The sequence below is a fragment of the Phalaenopsis equestris genome, unplaced genomic scaffold (assembly GCF_001263595.1).
Source record: "Phalaenopsis equestris unplaced genomic scaffold, ASM126359v1 Scaffold000002, whole genome shotgun sequence".
Lineage (NCBI taxonomy): Eukaryota > Viridiplantae > Streptophyta > Magnoliopsida > Asparagales > Orchidaceae > Phalaenopsis > Phalaenopsis equestris.
The window spans coordinates 19,472,297-19,497,397 of NW_018164444.1; the positions used below are offsets into that span (position 1 = coordinate 19,472,297).

Here is a 25,101-nt window from a genome sequence, read left to right on the forward strand (position 1 = left end):
CTTTTGAACTAATACATAAACCTACTTGCGCACAATTTTAGTCTCAATAACAATTTTTAGGACTACAATTCAATCTTGAATTCTATTAATTTTTATAACATTATTTTTTAAACTCTTATCTATAATTACACCAACACCATTTCTAGCGCCACTCCTAGCTAATAGCAAAAGTTTAAAATCTAGTCTTTTCTCCAACCCATTTATTTTCTTGTATGCTTCATATTCCTGTGAACCATAATATCTACCAATTACATTAATGTATCGAAGAGAATCTGTATTTCAAGATCCTAATATTACACAACATAAAATATGACAAAAAAAAGGTTAAAAATATGGTGATTTTATGAGTACCAGGAAAAAAAAGAAAAAAAAAAAAACAGGATTAGCATCTTAAAGAAGACGTAGAACATGCCGTGGACTTTTGCGCCAATAACATCTTTACAAATTCAGTGCATCAACGGAAATGAGACGGCAAATACAGTTGCATCTATTGAGCATCCCAAATGACTGCAGGCTGTAAGGTGCCTAACTATTTTCTCAAATATAATCATTAAAAACAAAATCATTATTTTACAAGTAATATAGTTTGCTTAATGTCAATAGCTAGGCAGATAAGAAAAAAATGTATAATACGAAAAACTGACTGAACATAACAGGCGTCATCAATGTTAAGCATCAAAATATCATTCCTTCCATCACTGCCTAGCTTTATGTAGCTAATCGTAACAAAATCCAATACAACAGTTGATGATCTGAGCTTTCATAAAACAAACTATTAAACCAAATAAAATTTAAATCTGAATAACATGATCTTTTTCTTACCTCGCAGAAGACCTCGCACTCATGGAAGAATGGTAGGTGGTGCTCCTTTGCTTCCTATACGAAGTGTAAACATCATCATACTGGCTGACTTCATTCGGGTCTGCAGTAGCACCGAGTCCAAGTCTCCCGGTACTGTTCGATCCCGGTTTTCGGTCAACGCTCCCATCAGGAAACGTTCCAGTCTCTGGGTCAACCTGTAGATTTGGCGGCGGCGGTATGCAAGCACCACCCTTTCGAGCAATAGGCTCCCGATCATATTCAAAATCATCATTTGGTTCGGGTGAATTCATTGGCCCATCTGACGGGTTAACCTCGCCGATATCTTTGAAGAACTTTGCCACCCTCTCGAGGATCTCCGATGGTTGAATATTCGATGGCGGAATGACTGTAGGGATGTCGAGCGGGCTTAAGGGTGAGTATGGAACGCCGCTGCCGATCTGCATTTTACGAACCATGCCTGGGATGAGACCTGGGGGGAAAAGAGGGTATGGCGGAGGGGGTTTGTCGGATACGATGGGTGCGGCGCCGGGTAGAATACTTGGTTGCGGTGTGGCTTGAGCGGAATTCTTAAGTGGTAAGACCCCGGGGAATGAAGTCTGGGGCATAGGTTGATATATACCTACAGGGACTTGGTTTGGAAGGAACTGAGGACCGGTGGGTACAAATTGGGTTGGTGGGACAGAAATAGTGGGGTGTTGCTGGTCAGGCTCTGGGAGATCGACTAAGTTCTGTGGATCGGATTGCCATTCTGATGGTGTATTTCCTGTAGTTACCAGAGAAGCAAATGAGCTAATGAAAATAAAATTTCTGGAAACATTTCCCATAAAAGTTATGCAAGGAAGAAATTAATTGAAGATTTATATTCCTGTATTTGATATTCTGCATATGAATTTAAACAAGCAAGGATAAAAGAGTGACAAAAGATCTTGGGTAAATATTTAATAAATCTTGAAAAAGATAAACAGTGCAACATGAGGTTTTTTGTTATAGAAATTTGCAAATTTAAGAGGTTTCTGGGAGTCGAGAATCAGTTAGGAAACAAAAATAGTAGCTACTGCACAAGCTAACAGTATATTTTAACCATTTAGATTTCTTATAATGTGAGTTAAACATGATAAATTCTTGAGTTTTATTTTTCTACTAGCCCGATCGAGGGCTTTGGTTTGAGGGTTGTGGCTTAAACATAAATAATGAAAGAGTATGCTTCATAATTAGAACAAGATGTGTGATATATTTCATAATATAAGATAGTTGAGGATCGGATTAATTGACTAGAAGAGATATTTCTCATCTCTAGTGCATAATGATAAAATCTCTCATAATAAGAATATGGCCAAGCTGAGTATATTTACATCAAGTTCAAAAGAGAACTGGAGAACAAAAATCTGACATTAAATGGAGAATTGGGAGTTTAAAGGAATACTAAATAGAGTAATTAGAGAAGCTACATTAACAAGATTTCTAGAATTAAAAACAGCAAGGGTGAGGGCATCTCTGATTCTCTATCCATTGATAAATTTATTGTTACATTTTATAAGAATTTATCTTCTGATGAAGGTTTGTATTTACCTAAGATCAACTAGTCATTTGTTTAGACTGTCATTTTTCTCGAAGGCAACTTGATGCTTTCTTGGACCACTTCCTCTGAAGAAATTGAAAAGTAATTTCAACTTAAAGAACTCTACTGCAGCTGCCAAGTTTTAAATTTTTCATGAGAACATTATTAAGTAAAGATTTGATTAATATGGTCACCAGATGCTATGTTGGCACAAAGATCCTAAAATATTACTCTTTTACATTTACTGTTTTGATCCCTAACAAGTGCAACCCAAACTTTTGGTTCTTATACATCGCCTCTAATAAATTTGACTAAAATTATACCCGACAGATAACATGATCTAAGATACGATTCTCTCCACTAATTAGGTGGGTTGTTAAATAAGAAAATATTATAGATAACATCCTTAGACATGGCTACGACATCTACTCATGTTCAATGGCCTTTCTTGTTGACCTTTCTAAAGAAAGTTTATTTCCATTACAATGTTGTTGATAGAATTAAAGTTTTAATCTCCGATTATTAGTTCAGAGTAATCGTTAATGCTTGTCCTTATGATTTCTTTATATCTTTTATGGGTCTACGTCAGAAATATCTCATCCCTCCCCTCTTATTCATTATTTCAATTAAATATATCTCAAGAGGTTTGAATAAACTTTCTTAAAAGGAACCCCAACTTAGGGTATAATGTCTGCTGAAAATTTCTTATCACTCATTTAGCATTTGTTGACGCCATTATCATCTTTACAAAAGGTTATCATAGTTCTATAAAGAAATCATGATCTTTCTTAAGGATTATCAGAACTGCTCTAGTCAACTCATTAATATGAAGAAGTCTATCTTTGTCGTGTAAAATTGCATTTTTTACAACATTAATTCCATCAAGTAGGTTATTAAGTTTACCAGGAAAAAAAATGCATGTCTAATCTAGGTGTCCAATCATAGAGATAAAAAAAATCGGCAACCTTAGATATCATCACTAAAAAATCTAAAACAAAATTTTTTGGGTGAGATCACTCTTTCATGTCTCTAGGGGCTTGGCTTACTTTGATTAAACATACATTTAAGTGCTGTTCCTTCTTATTTGCTCCAAGTCCTTTACCTGCCTAAGATTTGATACCATACATTTAAGTGCTGTTCCTTCTTATTTACTCCAAGTCCTTTACCTGCCTAAGATTTGATACCATATTTATTAAATCATCCATAATTTTTCATTGGCGGCAAAAAAAATGGAAGTAAAATTATTTGGGCTGCCTACAACTCTATTTGTTATCCTGTAAAAGTGGTGGATTCGGTAATAAATCTTTTTGGAGTCTTATTTCGTCTTTTTCTCTTAAACTCTGGTGAAATTTAGTTAGAAGAACTTCCTTTGAAAGATTTCTTGTGCACAAAGTGTTGGGCTAATATAAAGCACTTTCTTGTGAGGAAAAAAATTACTGATTCCCTTACTCGGAAAGAGGATCGATACTATTAAAGATGAAGCTGATGACTATATTTGCCAAGGGCAGGTGATGAAAATATCTCTTTCTTGTATGACAGATGGATTTATCCCTTTATTTTAGTTGAAATGCACTACAAGGGGAAAAAATGAATACTACGTCAATCATTTCTTCTTAGGAACATATGAATACTCTCAATCATTTATTCTTAACATCATGCCCGCAATTGAAGTGAATATAATTATGATAATTTCCATTGATCTTGAAAACCAATGATGCTCATTTCTTAAAAGATGCTATACAGATTTTCTTTTCTCTTCAAATAACTTTTGAGGAATATTAGATGTACTATATGTTCAGAATATGTTATTATCCACATTTAAATTTCTATTTTTATGTGGTAAGCTCTTAAAGGATCATTTATGTTGATAATACAAGCAACAAAAGGGAATTAGTCTTGCCTCCAAATGTCAATTTATAACGACTAAAAATCTAGTGAACGTGTTTTATTTTTTATAACAAAGCTAGAAATGTCAAGGATCACTTTGTCAGATTCTTCGGTATTGTTATTATTGTTTGTTGTGCGCAGGAAATTTGTTAATAATAAAGTGAGAGATTAATATTTTAACTTTACATGAAATTCCAGCACACAAATAAAAAGAGTTGCAATTGATATGCTATTAATGTTGGTTGCGTGCAAGGAACTTGGCGGCAATAAAATGAAAGATTAATATCTTAATTTCATGAAAACATTAAACACATAAATAAAATAGTCATAAAAGAAAATAGGAAATTTTTTCCATGAAAATCGGAAAAAAGGAAAAGTCTCGGATTTGATTCAGCTGAAATAATTCAGCTAATATAAGTCATATGTTATAATTGATGCTCGTCTCTAAAATTGAGACAATTTATTTTGAAATAGTCAAGAATTGATTAGAATACATTTCATGATGAAAAAAATTTGAGGGCATTAGAGTTACTTTTAAAAGACTAATTGTGAAATACTTGGTTGTTCATCTTTGAGTGTAGTCGAGAACTAAGAAGTCAAGTATAATCTCAATTGCATGCATCAATATTATTTGCCAGCAAGGGTGACAAGGCATGTGGGTGTCATCATTGGTGTCTATGAAGTGCATCTTCCTAATTGGAAATTGCAAATGTTAACAATGGACATCAGCCTTAGAAATGAAAGCAACCCATATATGGCATGCAACAGCCTTATATGCAAGTAGAGGTTTCAAAAAATGACCTGACACCCCAACTTGGCCCGACCAAGACTTGAAAACTCTAGGTTTGGGTTGTTCCAAATAATTTATGAGTCGGGTTAGAACTAGGAATCATAACCCGTTTAATTTTTTAGGTCAGTTTCGGGTTGACCTGCCAATTTGAAATTGACCCACTAATCTGAAATTGACTCAAACTCGACCGACCAACCCGAAATTGACTTGAGATCGACTTGAATTTAACCTGAATATATATTATGCCATGTTAAATGGGTTATACGGGTCAGGTTCGGGTCAGCGGGTTGAAGGCAAGTTGGGTTCATTTCAAATCAGGCCAATTTCAAGTCAAACCCAAACCCGACCCGCAACCCGAATTGACACCCCTATATGCAATGGCAGGCAATGAAGTTATCAAGCAACATTGATCGAAACAACATGGTCGAGCAAACTCCAGTGGGGCGATGAAACAAGTGACCATAATTTGGCAAGGGACATAAACAATTAAAGATGGGCGATTATAGACGAGTGACCATGGACGAGTGCCAAAGTTAGGCAATGGAGGTTTAGCAATTGTAGATGGGTGACGACAACCAGTATACCATAATCAAGTAATGGCCTTGGTGATCGAGCTACTATATTTGGATGACCAAGATCAATTGACTGTGGCTAGGTCAATTGACCATGGCTAGACAATGAAAGTTAGACAATCCCAACTGATGGAGGTGGGGCTGCTACAAACTAGCGATGGAGGTCGAGCAACAGCAGATTGGCGATACTCGAGCATTAACAATGATTCAAAGATAGTGGTTGAAATGCAATGATTCGACTGCAATGGTTGAGCAATGATAGTTTGGTACTGTTTGTCTGGCGGTGGCAACTCAAAGAAGGTGGTTGCACAATAATGTTCTAATGATGGTGGTCGAGTGAAGAGAGCTCAACAACTGTGGTCAAGTTGTGCAGTGGTAATGATGCATGACAACGATTAGATGGGTGACGACAGTGGTTGGATGATAGAGGATAGAAGCTTGCGGATGAGCAACAACATTCTGATAATGGCAATCATATGACAACGATCTGATGAAGATGAGTAAGCAGCTATGGTCTAACAACAATGAACCGACAATAATCATTCGATGCAGTTGGTGGATGGTGGCTGTCAAATGGCGATGGGCGAGTAGCAGTGATTCAATTATAGTGATCATGTGACAATCCGATGACATGGATTGATAGCAGTCGTTTAATTATGGTAGTGGGATGACAACGATCAAATTGTTGTAGATAGGCAACGAAAATTCTATAACAGTGGTCTAATAACAATGATTTGATAACGATAGTAGATAGAGACAGATTGACAATAGTTGGCAGGCAGTGACAAACTAGCAGTGATGGCAAGATCAAGGTGTCTCAACGACAATGCTCAGACAACAATGGTCAGATGACATGACCCAACTGCAAAGGTTTGAAGGCCGTGAAAGAATGGAATTAGTCCAATGAAAGTGGATGAATAACGAAAATCAAACGATGACTGTTGGGAAATGATGATTCCACTAAGGTAGTTTAGCAGTGTCAGTCCAACAACAACAATCAGGCAATAATAGTTCAATGACTACAGTTAGATGACAATAGTTTGATAGTGACAAACAAGTGTTAATGATCTAGCAATTATGGATGAGTAGCAAAAGTCCAACAGCGGTGGACAAACCATGGCGGTCTGACAATTATGGATTGGCAGCGCTAATCTGATGGTGTCAGTTGGAGAATGGCGACTCGATGGCAGTGGACGGGCAGTGGGGGATGGGAGGTCAAGCAACGATAGCAGGATGGCAATGATCCAACGACTGGTCAAGAAGTGTGGCCTGTTACCAGTGGATGAGTGGTGTTAATCCAACGACAAAAAACGAGCGGTGGATAATAGGTGACAACAATCAAGCGACAATGGCTTGATGATATTGAACGGGCAATGATGGTTCGAGAGTTGTGGATTGTAAACAACAATCAATGGCATTGAACGAACAACTGGTGTTTGATAATAATGAACAAGCAATGACACTCCAATTACAATGGATGGAAGTAGAAATCTAACTGTGGTGGGTAAAGTTCTGATAATAGTGGTTGGGCAACAATTCAATAGCGATGTACCGACAAAAACAATACAACAGTGGAAAGATGTCATTGATTCAACTGCTGCAAATAGGTGATTGTGGTTCAATGGTGATAGAAAAGTAACAACAATATGAAAGCGGTGGCTAATTATGATAGAAAGGCATCAGTGGTTCGTTGATGGACAAGCAACAATTTTCCTATGGTGATGGTCAAAAAATGGCCTCCTAACCGCGATGGTCAAATGATGGTGATTCCAAAATGGCAGACTAGCAGTGAGAACTTGACAATGGTGGACAAGTGGTGACAGATGAACAAGGATGGATGAATGAAGGCATCTCCATGGAGGTGGTTAAGAAATGTCGGTCTGATGGTAGTGGACCAACAACAGAGGTTTAAATGCAGTAGGGGTATAATGGCAGACTGTTGATAGTGGATGGGTAGTTGCAATCCAACAACAATGGACGGGCAATAATGATATAAAAAAGGTTGATGGGCTTCGACAATCTAACAACAATTGATAAGCATCAGCGGATTGACAAGTCAACAGGCGATGGAAGCCCAACGATGTGGACAAGCGATGATAATCCGACGACGATGGAAGAGCAGCAACGGTCTGACGCCAATTTGACAGTGATGGATCAATGGTGTTAATTCCATAATGATCGACCACCAATTATGGTTAAATGACGATGGGTGGACAACGATAGTCCGACCACAGTGGACAAGCATATGACAGCAATCCGTAGTTGTAATCAAACTACAACAATTTGAGGATGATGGTGGAATGAGAAAAGCGACAATCTGACAATTGTGGTTTGACAATTATGGTTGGGTCATGCTGACTTGGCGATGGCGGAAGGAAGGTCTGGGAATTGTGGATCAATAACGGTGGTCAAGAAAAGATGAAATATCCTCCAAACCTTTGAGCTCCCTCCAATTTATAGTTCAAGTCCAGGCCCTCCAACCCCCCTTCATGTAGAGAATAATTTATAAATTTTGAGAGTAACATCTCCTATAAATAATAACAAAATCCAAAACAATTTATCAGACATCCCAAAGTGATTCCATTTATTAAATGGTGTTCACTTGTTATTATAAAAAGAGTCATATTAAACAATTGATTAGCCTTGCTTAAGCATATTAGTTGCTCTCCAGAAATAAATGGCTTTATAAACCCTAAAGAAAATGTTATTTTAGCCAAGTTTCTTATCTTTATACTTGGATATCATTCGATCCACTAGATAAACCAATGAATAAAGGTACCATCATATATGGGTCATTTTCAGGCACACTATCAAAAGAAAACCACTTATTGAGCCAAGAAATCAAATAATCATCGACATTTATAGTTTGGTATGCTAATTTTTTGTTCCTCCAAACACTTTTGCTAACTATTTTTTGGGTTCCTTATTATCAAATTAGTTCTCATATGAATTACAATTGGTTATTCTCTCAGGTGCTTCCTCTACCATTATAGTTTTTCGTTCTTCTTTAGTTCTTTTGGAGCTAGTTTGTTGGATGCTTCGTCTCTTGAGACAATGGTTTTAATGAGCATGGTGTGATATGCTTATAGTGATAGGCTTCTTATGTGTTGAGTTGTTGCTTTTAATTAGATTTGGTGAGGCAAAATCCGGATGCACGATTTTCTAATATTTGACCCTCCTCTTTTTGCCCCCTTCTCTCGACTACAATGATTCCATCTTCTATTTTTCCCTACCACAACTTCATAATGTAATTTATTATGATGAAGCCAAAGATAAAAATCAAGAATTTGACAACAACTTCCAAAGCTACAACCAATCCGACTAGTAGACACCCCACATATAGTCTCATGTGGTTTCCTATTAATTTGTTGAAATTAAATTACTATATTGTGAATTAGCAGCTATAATCCAGCTCTATAATTTTTTAGGCTAGGTTTCTGTCTTCACTCCTAATATTCTAACGTGGGCATTGTTTGTTATTAAATTGATTTTAATTTCTCATTTTTCTTAAGATTTCATTTCGACTTCTTAACATCTGAGAATTACACATGTGACTTTAGTGTTAATCTTGATCTTACTGTTGGTTGGCTTTGTTAAGCATGTAATTTAAATTGCATTAATTATCTTTAAAAAAATGGTTTTATTTTTTTTAATAATTAGTGGCTATTAACTCAAGCTTTATTCACACTTGATGGTGACTACATTACTCAATTCAAATTTGATTTTCCAAAATGATGGTTAAATAACTCAATTACACTAACTTTTCAAAATAGTGGCAACCTAACTCAAGCTTCATTCATATTTAGTACTTCTCATCTAACACATCATATAACAACTATAAAAAGAAGATAACAATGGTTGGAATCATCCCACACTCAAAAATAAACAAAAAAGAAAGAATGGACGAGAGAGAGAAAATCTCATAGCAGAGAAAAAAGAGAAAAGGATATATAGCATCATCATCTTATTCTCTGCATTTAGCATTTATCTTGAAAATAGAGACATGTGATTGTGTTTTCTCTCAATCATTAACAGAGACAACGTGATATTTTTGCTTTTATTCATATAAAATATAATCTCTATTTACAAGCTTTGTGGAACATTTGACATTTATGCGGGTGTAGATGTATGTGAGTCTCACCAAACTACATAAATTAATGTCTTTTGTTCAAGTTCTTTGATGTATTTGTTCTAGTATCATCATCCAACATATAAAATCTTTTATCACTATCATAACAATTGGTATCATAACTTAGGTCTGAAAAGCTTTTGGATCTAAGCATGGAGGATAGAATGATCAAAATTGATAAGTTCAATAGTTTAAACTTTGAATTCTATGAGATACAAATAGAATATTTATGACTCAAGGAAAACTCTATTAACCATTGAAGAACAGTTAAACCGTAAGTGATTAATCAGAAGAGTGAAGTTGATGAACATATAAGCACTAAGGGTCAATCGCCTATCCCTTAACATGATTATTGCCATAAAAAACTTTCAATGAGACACAACACAAGGCATCACGAAGATCCTCCTTGTAATGCAAAAAAATCCTTCGAAAATTTGTAAGGTATATATAATGCGCAAAATTTTCAACCTTAACATTTCCAAAAAAGCAGGATCGCCAATCACATGAACAAATTCAACCAAACCACAAGACAGTTGAACTGTATGAACATCAAGTTCGATAATGAGATCCATAACTTAAGCTTGCTCGTTTTATTGTCTAAGAGCAAGAATGACACTAATACATCCATCAGAAGTTCCTATGAACCATCCATAATGAAAAGTAATGCTAGAGGTCTTATTCTTAGAGAGGATATCAAATGGCATGAGCAAGGTGAAAGTATATCATCTTCTATTTTAAATGTTGACAATAGGAATAGGTCAAAAAATATTGGCAACAAATGGAGAGAGATAACAGCAACCCACGGCACAAAATATAAATCAAATCACAACAAAACCAAATCTTAAGCTTGTCAAACCGAATGTTTAGATTATGGTAAGGCTAGCCATATGATAAAAGAAAACCAACTAAAAAGGCACAAACATAACCAAGAGAAAGAAAAAACAATGATTGTTATTATGGATAACATTTATGATGCACTGATGCTTAATATATACAGTTTGATAGGGATGGGTACTAGACTCGAGTGCATCTTTACATTCCTCTTCCAATAAAAATCTAAAGACAAGATACTGCACAGTTAATCATAATAAGGTGTTCCATATTAATGATGGCTTTTAAATATTATAAACATAGAAGATGTAATAATCAAGATAGTGACAACAATTGGAAACTAAAGAATATCAGGTATATCACTAAGTTCAACGAAGCTTAATTTCCATCAGACGGCTAGCTAAAGACGAATGATGTGCCATTTCAATAATGATACTTGAAAAGTGACAAAAGGTGTATTGGCGACTGCTTGAGAGAAAAAAAACAAAACAATTTAAACCAACACTCACACAAGAAAAATAAGAGCTACCACTCATGCTGAGATAAATTCAAATCTATGAGATGAAAGGCTAGGCCATACAAAATAAAGAACTAAATAATTTTAAAAGAGAGGTAAAATTCCAAATTTAAAACCTACTAAATCCACCTATTGCGAAGACTATGTTTAAGGAAACCAAAGAGATATAGTTTCACAAATATTGGAAAAGAGCTCAACCTAAACGGTTAAAATTGGTACACACAAACGTGTAAGATCCATCCATAATCACTTCCTTAAGACAACATGTCACTTCCATTTATTATTGTATTAGAAAGATATAGATTTCTTGGCTAAAAATATTATTGTGTTTATCACTTTGTGAAGTAAAGAACAGGATAGAAAATGAAATTAGGGACAAAATTAAATGTCAACAAACAAATGATGGAGGGATGCATAAATTTTATAGAATTTAAAATGACGGCATTGCTCACAAGATTTGTGTTAAGAATATAATCACAAGTACACCATAAAAAAAATAAATTAACTGAAAGGATGAATAGAACCCTCGAGAATGCGCACAAAGCATGAGATTACATGCAGATCGTCCGAAAGCCTTCTGAGTAAATGCAATAATACCTGATCAATCTAAGGCTATCAATTGCCCCTAAATTTGGGCTCCATGAAGCGGCCTACATGACAAGGATGTATACATGCATTTTTTAAGATTTCTGGCTGTCTATCGTACATTAGTATTGATCAGATCACTATAGACAAACTTGGCCCAAAATAAAAAAGTAATACTTTATTGAACATGTAGATCTGTATGGATGCAGATTCTGAGATTGGAAAAGGTGTATTACTAGAAGAAAAAATTTTATATTCAATGAATCTATATTACACAAAAATAAGACATGCTAATATAAAGTATACCTCCACACTTATATATATGAACCTCCACTCCAAAGCATGCTGAACTAGAGAAGACATCTATCTCAAAGCAAAGACAGAAAATGACTTACCAAACTCAGGAGTAAATCGAGCACAATGCACATGTGAGCCAACTCAAAATATCACAAAGAAATCACAACCAGACTAATTTTTATCCTCCTACACTAAATTAATTGCTGCTTACAGATGCAAAAGAGCCTAAATGCTACAACAAACCCATACAGATAAGAATTCTATCAAGTGGAATCTTTCAATGAAAAAAGAGAATCTCTTTATGAAAAAAAACACTTAAAGGATTTATCAAGCTATCCAAAGACAAGAAGTCATGGTAAAACAAATGTATATAATTGGAGAAAAAAACAAGAAGCATAAGGCACAAGGCAAGTCTTGTTGTTTAAGGCACAAAAATGGTATAGACTTTATAGAGAAACTCTCTCCCATAGCTAGGGGTGTCAAAAATTGACTCAACTTAACTCAATCCAAAAAATCTAGGTTAGGATCGAGTTGATTGATTTTAGAGTTAGGTTTGGTAAAAAAATCCAAACCCTTTTAATTTTTCGGAGACTTGTCCCAAATTTGGCCGACCAAATCAAATTTAACTCACAAACCCAAACTTGAGTCGAAATTGTCTCAAATATGTAGTTTCTAGGCCTATGCTAAACGGGTTACATAAGTCAAATTCGGGTCGGCCGGCTTGAATCAAGATTGAGTTAAAGTTGCACTTTATAGCATGTTTAACATTCGGGTTGGGTTTGAGTGAAATAATTTTAAGTCGGGTCAATTTTGGGTCACACCGAAACTCAACTTGTGAACCCACTTTGACACCCATACCCATAGCTAACCAAATTACTATTCATTTAAAACTAAGCAATGTGATAGCAAAAAATATATAACTAGAACAAATTGATGTAAAAATAATTTTTCTACATGATAACTTGAAGGAATATATCTATATGGTGCAACTAAAGATCTTTGTAAACCCTAAAAAAAAATTGCTGTGTGCAGATTTGTCAAAGGTGATAGAAATTTGATAGGTTTATGCATGGGATCAATGATTCTGAATGCAATGTCAACCACTGTTGCTAGGTTAAATGAATATAAAATGATCGCATTTTTTAAGTATTATGCCTGAAGGACATGTTGATGGCAAGAGCTAATAATCCATGTTCTGAAGAATCTCTCAGAGATTAACATAGATCATAATAAATTCATGGATATACTAAGTCTGTCACAATCATAATATATTTAAAAAGTGTTAAAATGCCTAACATGATAAATGCAAAGACTATAAATATACTGCTAACAAGCTACTTCAAATCATCTAAGAAATATATTTCAAAAATTTGAAGACAGAGAGCACATGACCAAAGCCCTTTATACGAGTTGTTGGATCTCTTATACATGCAATAGTTTGCTCAATACTACATATTCTACAAGCAGTTAGAGCACTCAGCAGATATCCATGGAATATGAGAACATAATATTAAAATATTGTTAAATGGATATTGTGCTATTTAAAAAGTAAAATCATTCAATCTTTGAATTTTAAAAAAATTGATTTAAAATTTAAAAATTGCATTAATTTAGATTTAGGAGACCTAAAAATCAGTACCGCTAGGTAAACCTATATATATATATGATGGTACCGTTATTAGTTGGATGCTACAATTTCAGAAGATGGTAGCAATATCATTCAGAAAAGCTAAAGACATGGCAATCACTGAAGCCAACACGGGAATGATTTATCTAAAAGATTTTTTGAAAAAAATTAAATTGATTTCAAGAAAATTACACTCTCATTTGTGACAGTCAAAGTACCATTCACTTTGAAAAAAATGCTATTTTTACACTTGAATAAAGCAAATACAACTCTAGCACATCTACATGTCAAAGTTACTGGAAGCTAATGTCTTACAACTCATCGAAATTAAAAGAGCAAAGAACTTCATTGATATACTCACACAAGTTGTGCATACTTGAGAAATTAAGGCTTTGTAAAATTTTAGTTAACCTCCATGAATGTTGATATAGAGGTGTCGCATTGAGAACTATTCAGACAGCCACAAAGTTAGTACAAAAAAAATTTACTCCAAGTGGGCGATTATTAAGTAAAGAATCTAAATTGCATCAATCACTTTTGATAAAATGTGGTCTCAAGGCTATCAACTCAAGATTTAATCACAATTAATGATGACAAAATAATTCATACTTAATTTTTCAAGATAGCGGCGACATAAGCCATTTCACACTTGATTTTCTAAATTAAAGACTACCTAACTCAAGCTTCATTCAGACTCAATTATTCTCACCTACCACTTCATATGACCATTATAAAAAAACTTAGTAGAATATTTAATCTTTTAAGTAAGCGTGAATCTACTTAAATGTTACCTAACCACAGAAACATGTGTGAGATCTTTAGTGATTGTTTTCTAATCTTCATTTGAATTTGCTCAAAATTTTTCAATCATTACCCAACAAGCTTAGGTGAATACATACTAATTGCCATTGTTTTTATTCTAGAATCATTTCAGCATGTTTGTGATTCCCATGGTTAGGTTTCGATGGCCTGAATTGAAAAAACATAATGAAGTCAACTTACTCTAGCCTAAAATATAATATAATTTTACAACTGAACACAAATTGAATGCCATTATACGAAGAAGTCGTTCAAGGGCTATTGACTTCTTTGAAAAGGAAGTTATGGAGTGCTACAGTCTCATTTTAAGCATTTTTAAATGCAAATGGAACACAACTATTGCTACTTCACTACCAGGTTTAACAACTAAATGCTTTGATAGTTGTTGGCATTTTAAGCATTAAACATTGCCTGTCAGTCTGATTTGTGATTCAACCCCCGATAAAATTCAACACATGTATGAAAATAAACTTGAGCTACAATCACTGGAAAAACTAATATCAAAATAAAAAATCATGTAAAAATACGAGAAGATTGGTCGTTGCACTCAGGTTATTAAAAAGAGACCAAACTATTGTCAAACGTTATTATTAGTAAATAAAATGTCAAAAGAGTGACTATTGCAAGTCACGCCCTCCGGATATCTACTTTTCAATGCTTTATGTGTTCCACAAACAAGAAAATAATTGATTTATATTCATCATGTTGTTAACTTTCAGTTACGGGTTTACTGAATCCTGCCTTGCTAGTGATCTGATTCTATTGAAAAACGTCTATTTACATACTGTTTCCTTTCAACCTAGAGTAGGTTTACCAATTGTCCTTCTCATATTGGTTTGATGAGATGATGGATATTTTGAGCCTTACAGTGATGATAATATTCTAGACTATAATTGGATTTAACATTTGCATTTATTTCTTACATTATGTATCTATAACCATTTTAACTGATTGGTGCTTCCTCTGTGTGACATGGCTTGCACTATTATGATATAGGCTTGGTTTGACAAGGCATAAATGTTTAAACGGAATGTTAACTTAAGCGCCGTTTAAAAGTTTTGACCCCGAAGCGCCCGCACCAGTCAATCTCATCAGGGCTACCAAGCGATTGCGACTGACTGGAAAGGGTGGCGGCAGAGACTATTTTTGATATATATGTTCTCCAAATGACGTAACGCAGGGGGCATTAGCTTGGAAGCCACTCCGATCTCGCATTTTGAAATCTTCGTGAAAGTCCTTCCCGATCAATGCACTGTGGAGAGAAGTGTGCCAAACAAACAGGAGTAATAATTTTAACGTGTTGTGCAACGAAACACGGGTGTGCCTTGGTCTCAAACGATGCCATAGTTGACACACATTATAGAATTTGTGAGCATTCTTTCATTCCACCATGCACAAAATGTATAAAATTCTAAGAGAGTTATTAATAATAAACATAAAAAATCAGAGAATATAAATTATTAAAAAATAATTACAAAAGTCCCACAAATTAGTAAGTTGGCAACATAGATCTTACAAATATATGAGGTAGCAATTTCAAGGAAGAAGGTAGTAGTCAAAGATGAAACCCTATGTGCTATTTTTCACACTTCTCCTCAAGTGAATGAATAGGTGTCCTACATATAAAGTTCAACCTTTTTTTGAAATACTTCCTTTTATAATCCTTTAGTGAGCATGTCCATTTATTGTTCACTCGTGGTTATAAACGGAGCACATATTAAACAATTGTCTAGTTTCTTTATAAAATGACTAACAATTTTAACATGCTATATATGGTCGCATTGTGTTGAATTATATGCCATTTTTATCAGTATAGATTCTCATAGAACATTTACATTCAACCATTATATTTCAAGATAATCTTTAATCATAATAACACAAATTATCTATAGCATGGATACTCACATTTTGTGCTAAATTTTATTATCAATTTTAATTTTTTTTTTATTTCTACAAGTTACAAGATTGCCACCTAAGAATCTACAAGAACTTGAAATAATACTCATCAAACCAAGAGGAAAAAAGGATAACATGTTTTTTCAAGTCGTTGCTCCTAGAACACTCACTCTCAACACTCATGTATTTTCCTAGCACACTCACTTTCGATACATGTGTTTTTCTCAATTCATTGCTCCTAGCACACTCACCCCCAACACTCTTTTGTCTATTTCAAGTCACTGCTCCTGGCACACTTCGGATTGCCATAGGCATCTTTCTTGAGTCACTATTCCCGCACACTTATTCCAAACGTTCACGTGTTCGCTTCGCGAACAACTTGCACATCAAGCCTATTCGGCGTATATTTCTCACTAGCGAGAAATACACCACCTCAGGGCATTGTGTGTCTTGCATGCACGCCACCACACTATCAGTGCATTAATCATAATAACACAGATTATCTATGACATAGATATTCACATTTTGTGCTAGATTTTATTATCATGTTTAATTTTTTTATTTCTACAAGTGACAAGATTACCCCCTAAGAATCTACAAGAACTTAAAATAATACTCATCAGACCAATAGGAAAAAAGGACATGTTTTGAATTGTTTACCCTATGTTTTGATGTAAGTTATAAAGTATTCTATGGTAACATATGCGATAAAAGTTTATTATCATAATTAAAAGCTCTAATTTTTATTAGTAAATTTGTATCTAAATGAATGGAATATTTTTAAATGTTTTCATCCAATTGATTTGTATTAGGGCCTCATTTGAATTTACTATAAAACCGTCTTCGTCGTTTCAGAATATGAAAAAAAAGTATTTTGATTGACTATAAGGCTTTCTAAAAAATTATTTTAAAAAAATGTTATTTCGTGTTCATTTTGGAATGTCATTTTAGTCCGTTCTTTAACTGCAATCCATGTTTTGATAGAGCAAAAAATTAAAATTATTCTCAAAAAGAAAGAAACACTGTCTCACAACCTAATGCATTATTTTTAATTTATGATAAGCTTAAACACGTGCTAAAGTTTTCTATTGAATTTTTTATGAAGTAGTTATGTATTTTGTTGAATAGATATGATGATTATTTGTAAATTCATGTTAAGTCAATTTGGTTTAAAACACTTTTTTTAAAGTTTTTTTTTAAACAAACTTTTATAAAACCAAAAGCTCAATCAAATAGTCCTTAATTTATTGGATCATTGTGGTTTATTAATTAATATAATACAATTTATTTAGTTTTTCAAGAGATTGAGTTTATCAATCACTACATTCTAATGGTTAAAGTACCAACATAAGTATAGGCGAAAAATTCAATCAAGTCATATCCATCTCTATTATGACTTGTGTTCAACCAAGAAAAGGTTATCGTGAGCCGTGAGATCACATGTGGTTTGACTACTGGTGGCCAGGGCACGTGACATGTAAAAACAGTTTTGAGTCATTGCATTTTGAATCGAACAACAATATGAAACCATTTAGGGGAGCAAAAATAGATTACCCATAGCTTTTGCCTAATTTAGAAGTTGTTGTGGTCCCTAAAGAATAAGCCACCAAATTAAGCAAACGGAAGAATAAGTATAGATGACTAGCACTTAAGAATTGTATATTACATCTTAGAATAGTGCCAATAGTCAAAGCATCGGAACTAATCCACAAATAATATTGATGAGTGTGCACACCCAAAATCCAAATGTATGCATTCTTGTTCATTATACAACTTAGAAATTGATTGGCAAACTTAGTATGTTATTAAGGCAAATTTACAGCAAAATGTCAAGAATCGCTCATCCAGTGACAATTTCTGCCTTTGAGAACCACATTTCTTGCTTCATGTGCAAGCTAAAAGACAGAAACACAAGCAATTTGTTTTGGAATTTCATAAAAGCAAAACCTTTAGGATAGCATAAAATGGGAATTACAAAGAAAAATTAGTTTTTGCAAACCCTAGAAGCCATACAAACAGAGGGAAAAAAAAAAAGCATAGTGACAGAAGTGACCTGAAATGTTAGCTGACTCAAACCCGAAAGGAGCTTCCTTTTGTGAAGTGAAACGCAGTGGTAGACCACCAGTCATTTCTTTCTCCAGATTAGCAATAGTTTCCTGGTCATAAACTTCCTTGGAAGCCCAGAACTGCAAAATTTTTTCCAATCGACTCTGATTTGCGTCCATATTCTGTGGGTTGTGATAGATCCTTGCAAGCATGCTTCCCAAGACAGGCTTAAATGCAAGTGCTTCATTATCCAGATCCAGGGGATTTGTTCTCCGTTGCAAACTGGGGGTAAAAATAAGTAAATAGACGGACCATGTGGACCAATAAAGTGCAAGAACGTCAGTTTTATATGTCAGTTCAATTAACAAAAAAACAAATATCAAACTGCTTTTGTGTAGGCAAGTGTTAGATGACCTATTGAAAGTGATTGGGCATATAGACCATTAAAATTTTAATCTGCAGTATTAAAGCATTTGAATCTCAGAAAAGTTCAGTTATCACAGAAACTACTACATGCATAAAAATTTAAGCAAGAGGGCTGTATCCGCGGTGGGTTAGTACCTCTGTCACTAAATTAAAAAGAATGAGAACTGATAGGTTATCTCAATTTGCTGAATATCTACAAAGAAAAGTCAGAATAGCCTAGCAAAACATAACTTCTAGCGCTAGTATGTCACAGTGAATGGATGAAAATAACGGTTATCATTGACTTTAACTGAAAAGTGTTCATGTTTAAGAAAACATTAATGCTGCAGGACGTTAAGCATAAAAAAGAAAATAGCTGCATGATACAAATGAAAGCCAAAATGGCTATATAATGCAAAATACAAAACACTTAAGATAGACTTATCAACTGCCAGAAATTAAGCCACTAACAAAAATCTGTTAAGCAAAATTTCTAAGAGCAGTGATAGAAAGGGGGGCCAATTACCTTTCAAAAAGTATGTCATTTGCCAGAAAAACTATGTGAAGCTGCCTCTCCGAATCATCTAGAGAGAATATTCGGTCTCTAAGAGCATCAGCTAATGCTGGAGCAAAAGGTGACCTTTGCATAAACCACATCTTTGCTCCCTTTATCGACTCTTTAGTGCCAGTAAGATTGCTAAGCACACTATTTAGCTCTGCAGCAACATCAGTAGGAAGTGGCCCTGATAGACCCTTAAAATTTTTCATGGAAGACTCATAGTCAGAGCGAGCTTGGCTCGAGAAACCCTGGTGATGTGGTGGCTGTTGATGCTGGTCAAAATAAAGAGGATATGAAGGTTGGTGTGGCTGTGGTCCTGGCAGCATCAAACCAGGGCCTCCAGCCACAGCACCCAAAGGAGGAGGACTCAGAGAAGAAGGATTAAGCATGGGATTATGTGATGGAGGCATCATTGGAATTGAGGACGCAAATGAAGGGTTAAAGGCCAGACCTGATCTAGTGGATAGCCACAACTTGTAGCGATAGTAATTATGCCCTTCACCCCCGAAAAGGAAACTGTAAGCAGGATTGTCCTGCTCCCTCTCACGTATAAGAGCCTCAAATTCAGGGCCATTTCTTGCAGCATATTCAATTAACTTATCAATTCTTTTGTGAAGCTCAGGATCTGCAGGGGGTGCAACAGGAGGTGTTGAATCATATGGGTGCATCATAGGAGGACGCAAGAGATGAGGAGGTAGATGAGGTGGATATCCAGATGGTTGTTGTTGCTGTTGTTGAAGATGTAACATTGGATGGGTTGGATGTGGATAGAGCTGCTGCTGCTGAGGTAAGCGGTGATGGTAAGGGTACTGTTGAATAGAGTGGTGAGGAGGCATGAACGGTGATCCATGCATTTGTTGAGGATGCTGTGGTGCTTGTGAATGAAAACCAAACTGTTGTTGCTGTTGAATATTGGCTTGCTGCTGCTGCTGCTGAGCAAAAGCCATTGCAGCAGCATAATCATGAGCTTGTCTATCCATCAGCAGGCCCTCCTATTAAATGAAATGGAATGTAAGCAGTTCAAATCATAACAACCATTGTACCAATCACACTTCTGATTTTTGATAGTTGAAAACCTGAAAAAACCCCAGGTACTCGTCATTAGTAAGTAATAAAATAGGAATTTTTTTTTAAATTGGTATTCTTTGCTTGGATGAGGTCCTTTGCAGAGGAACAAGCCATTTAAAAGATAAAACATAAAAAACATGCTCCTATGGAATATGAAGTCCAGGAAGATGTTAATCCGAACAGCCAAATTAGGTAATACAGATATTTTGAAGAAACGCATGACTTCCAAAACCAATATGACCATTGGAAATCAGATAATAAAAGATTGCAATATCACTGCCATCCAAGATGCTTTACCCACATTGTTCGCATGGAGCAGAATGATTGACCTGTAATAATATGATGTTTCTGAAACTTAGGAAACACTTTCAGGCCTTTCAGCCAAGCTCTGACTTTATGTGAATCTATAAACAGTAATAAACTCTTAATCAAAATAGAAACCTAATCACTCTAAAGGCTAAGAATAAATCAGCTGAGCAGAGCAAAAGTAAAATGCATTCCCTCTCAAATAAAATGAAACAAGAACGACAGAAATCATTCAAATGCTTGAAAATGGACAAGAAAAAACAATGTAAATAGAGCCGCCAAAAAAAAATTGCAAATAGTTTCAAAATTTTATATGCATTTGCATTAACACCAGCTAATAACTTTTCAAAGTTCTAGAGATAGAGGGTTTTTTATCACACCTGCCAAAGAGGCCCAACAATTCTTTAAACATTACGACTAGATGGTGCGACTTTTACAAATTACATATATTTCCTTATCGAGTTAGTCATCAATAATATAAATGCCAATCTCTAATACATAAGACAATGCTTACTGAAAACACAAAATAAGATGGAGTGATTTGGCATTAACCTACGAGGCAAGGCCTGGGATGTAAAGTCGAAGCAGTTTTGTATCCCAAAGAAAGAAATGCATATTAACACAAAGTGTATGTATGCATATACATACAAATATATGCATATATATACATAAATACATATACATAAATACATAAATACATGCATGCATACATACATACATATATATACATATATATATACATACATACATACATATACATATACATATACATACATACATATACATATACATATACATACATACATATACATATACATATACATACATACATATACATATACATATACATACATACATATACATATACATATACATACATACATATACATATACATATAATGTATGTATGTATGTATGTATGTATGCATGTATGCATGTATGTATGTATGTAAGCATTAATCTACAATCATAAGCGGAACAGAATTTTATTGAAGCAACCAAAATAATAACAACTTATGATCAATGAAAAATAAAAAATCAAACAAATTGAAAAGAAAGGGATCAACTACATTTGTAAAAGTGAACCAAACTCAACATAAGTGTCTAGACAAAGAAATAATAATAAAAAAAATAAATATTGAATCAAAAGAATAACTATTATTGACAAATAAGCTCAATGCAATAATGGGCCCAAACCTATTAGGATTTGTTAAAAGAAATATTTTAAAAAAAGATTTTTCTTGACAAACACAACAAATAACTTCTATCTATTCAGCAAACAACTAATGGGCTGCCTTAAAAAATGTTTATTCAATTACAAAAAATAAAATAAAATAAAAAACCTTGAATCTAACAAAATTGGTACAAGTTCATTGGCTCTAAATGGTCATCTCATAAACGCCTTAAATGAAAAAGAGGATACCATTATATTTTAGATAGTAGATTATGGTGCCTAAAATAATATGGCAGGTGGTATATTAATTCTAGATATTTATAGACATATAATAAAAAGCTTACTATTAGAATTGATGATAGTTCATCATAAGGAATTGCTAGAATTGGATTTGTTTGCATCTCAAACATATTAACTCTTGACACTATCTTAGCAGTACAAGGCTTGATTGTAACCTACTGTCTGCCAATAAACTCATCCATGATCTAAACTATAATACTAATTTTGTGCCTAATCTTTGTGAATTTTAGGAATTGAAAAAGGGAAAATTGATTAGCAATGCTCAGATGTATTTGGGGTTCTATCGCCTCAAACTTGACTCTTCAAAACAACAAGCTCTTAAGGTCATCTAGTCAGTATTAAAATAATCGTTTGTTATGGTTTAATTCTAGTAAAGAATGGTCAAATCATGTTATTTCACTCTCAATCAGGACATCCTACCTTCGCATATCTTGAAAGGCTATGCGCTTTGTTATTCAAGAACAACAATTCAAAAATTTCTCATGCAAAATTTGTCAGCTCACAAAACATATGAAAATTTATTATTTATAGTTATTATACAAAAAATAACATCTTTATTTTTATTCACTCAAGTATCTTGGGACGATCCTGAGTTCAAAATGATACTAGAAATTGTTAGTCTATTTCCTTCAAAAATGATCACACTATGGTCACATAGATATTCCATCCTTCAAAAATTATCACAGTAGGGTCACATAGAAGTTCCATATGAAAAGAAAAATCTAAGACATGTCAGACATTTAAATTTTTTAAAAATATAGTTCAAACTCAATTTTAAATAAAAATATAAGTATTGAAAATTTTAGAATGCAAAATAATATTCTACCTCAATCCCTGGTGATTATCTATCAAGTCTAAGGTAAATTTTATCAAAGCTAATGTGTTGCACTCTACAACAAAATAGGATAGTTAAAAGAAAAAATAATTTTCTACTTGAGATAACCAAATCACTCATGTTCACCACAATTATGAAGGTTTAGGATGAGACAAGCACCAATGTCAAAAACATTCTTATAAGCCAAGCCATGCTAAGATGTGCATGGAGTGCCCTTAGTAGCTGAGTTAAACCCAAGCAGGCCCATAAATTGATGCTAAAATTCAAATTTAAAGCATTCTATGACACTTGTCAATTTATTATTGGGTTTTTTTTTCAAAGGAATGGTCAGAGGCTATTATAAGAGCCTCCAACCACCCCTAATGTGTCAAACAGTTCAAGTACCACCTCCTTAAGACCAACTGTGCCAGAGGGGATTCGAACCCCTGATCTGAGGTCTTATAACGTGGATGCCAACCAACAGGCCAAAGTCCGCGACACTTATTGGGCTTAAACAAAGATTTCCATTTTTAAGGCCTACATATTGTTTACACGATATTTAATATGCCTTCTTAACTATTCTAATTATAACAAAGCTAGAGATGTAAAATATATTCTAATTACATATAGAACGACTTACCTCAAACTTCATATAGAATTTTGATCATCAACCTCAAATTGCCTCCATTTGTATCAACAACACCTAGAAAAATTGCTATGTTAACTTCTATTATAAGATGCACAATGATCTACTACACTTATTCACCAAAAATCTTATGTCAGGCCATCCTAATTTTTTGACTCTTTACTCATCTCTAAGATAACTTAAAGTGTGTAAACCACCCAAGAAAAATAAAAGCGTCGATTGTCACAATAATTTTATGATGAGGAAGATTTCCAAGGTTCATGTTTTCCTTCCACCAATTAACCTAAACAACAATATGCTCTATTCTTAGGGTTTTGTGTTAATTACTTAGCCTTTCATCAACAAAACATGACAATAAGCCAATCCAAATACTTTTCCAACTCAGAAATAGTAAATCCTCGTTTGTTTGGGTTAGTTTTAAACCTAATGTTAAACGACGAGGAGGGATAGCTAGGTGAAGGAAAGCCCTTGCTCTGGCGAGAGAATGCTTCGTACGAAAGTGTTCCCTGGCCATGGCTGGTAGAAAAGAGGAAGAGAAGGGGAAAGCAAAGAAGAAGTCGCAAGGGAAGAGGAATTAGCGCAAAAGCCTTTCACAATAATGCCATCGATGTAGCGATCATAGCTCCGTGCGTTCCCCCTGTCGATCTCCCGCATCCCTGCTTCCTCCTTCGGGCGCTCTCCACCTCGTCCCCCGTCTCCCTCATTCCCTCTCACTAGTTATCCTCTAAACCTGACCCTCCTCACTCTATCCCAATCGATGTTCTCTCCCTCTCCCGAATCCCTCTTTCATCCATTCTCTGAATATCTCTGAATCGCGCCTCTCCTTGATCTCGATTAGAGAATTAAACTGAGGCGAGGGAACTAGGGCTAGAAGAAGAATCCCGAATGGAACGCATGCCTACCAGAAGAATCTAGAGTGTAAACTAAGTTCATGCTCACCTTGGTCGGAGGAGATGATCGGAGGAAGCGAGCAGCCAGCCGGTAACAGTTCCCACCGTGCTTGGAAATAGCATTAGCCTTGGTTAGGAACTTGAAGCCCGGAATCAATGAAGAAATAAGGGTTTTATATATAACTCAAATCTTTTAATAAACACAGAAAAATAATATGTTACAAAAAATAATATGATTACTTTGGTTTTGTATTATCATGTTAGAATATCAAGCAACAGATCTTTACATAATACTATATAAGTCACATTGACTTATTGGCTGAAAATTTTATTTTATAACCTAAATGTCGTTTGTTTAGTGTCTTGCATGTGTGATGTGCGTGACTTTGAGTGTGTGAAAAAAAAAATCTCTTGACAGAAAGTTGTCCAACAGCCTGAATCATTGTCTTCATGCCACTTAAGCTTCTATTCAAATCCTAAACCTTAACAACATCGAAGCAAGCACAAAAGGAGTTTGTTGGAGGAGGAATTGAGGAGACACATGTGAAGGAAATTGAATACAT

The 25,101-nt window shown here is 34.6% G+C and overlaps 1 protein-coding gene across 4 annotated transcripts; it reads right to left on the reverse strand.

The window, feature by feature from the left end:
* Positions 1 to 506: 506 nt before the first annotated feature.
* On the reverse strand, positions 507 to 24,691 carry LOC110029323 (calcium homeostasis endoplasmic reticulum protein). Of its 4 annotated transcripts, XM_020731574.1 has the most exons (5): positions 24,588 to 24,691; positions 23,643 to 23,705; positions 19,308 to 20,416; positions 18,384 to 18,658; positions 507 to 1,585 (listed from the first exon to the last, which is right to left on the reverse strand). In XM_020731574.1, exons 3-5 carry the CDS (start codon positions 20,318 to 20,320, stop codon positions 819 to 821), a joined length of 2,055 nt encoding a protein of 684 aa, XP_020587233.1. In that variant the 5' UTR covers positions 20,321 to 20,416; positions 23,643 to 23,705; positions 24,588 to 24,691; the 3' UTR covers positions 507 to 818. The 4 variants fall into 4 exon arrangements, with proteins under 4 accessions (XP_020587233.1, XP_020587249.1, XP_020587227.1 ...); XM_020731590.1 differs by lacking the exon at positions 23,643 to 23,705 and having other exon boundaries at positions 19,308 to 20,332; XM_020731568.1 differs by lacking the exon at positions 23,643 to 23,705.
* Between the last annotated feature and the right edge of the window lie 410 nt (positions 24,692 to 25,101).

What these genes read in the sequence shown, in the direction of transcription:
- LOC110029323 (XM_020731590.1), bottom strand. Translation starts at nt 20,320, where the DNA reads ATGGATAGACAAGCTCATGATTATGCTGCTGCAATGGCTTTTGCTCAG. An exon ending in AATGACATACTTTTTGAAAG is followed by an intron (nt 18,659 to 19,307) that starts GTAATTGGCCCC and finishes TTTTACCCCCAG; the next exon opens with TTTGCAACGGAGAACAAATC. An exon ending in TGAGTCAGCTAACATTTCAG is followed by an intron (nt 1,586 to 18,383) that starts GTCACTTCTGTC and finishes TGGTAACTACAG; the next exon opens with GAAATACACCATCAGAATGG.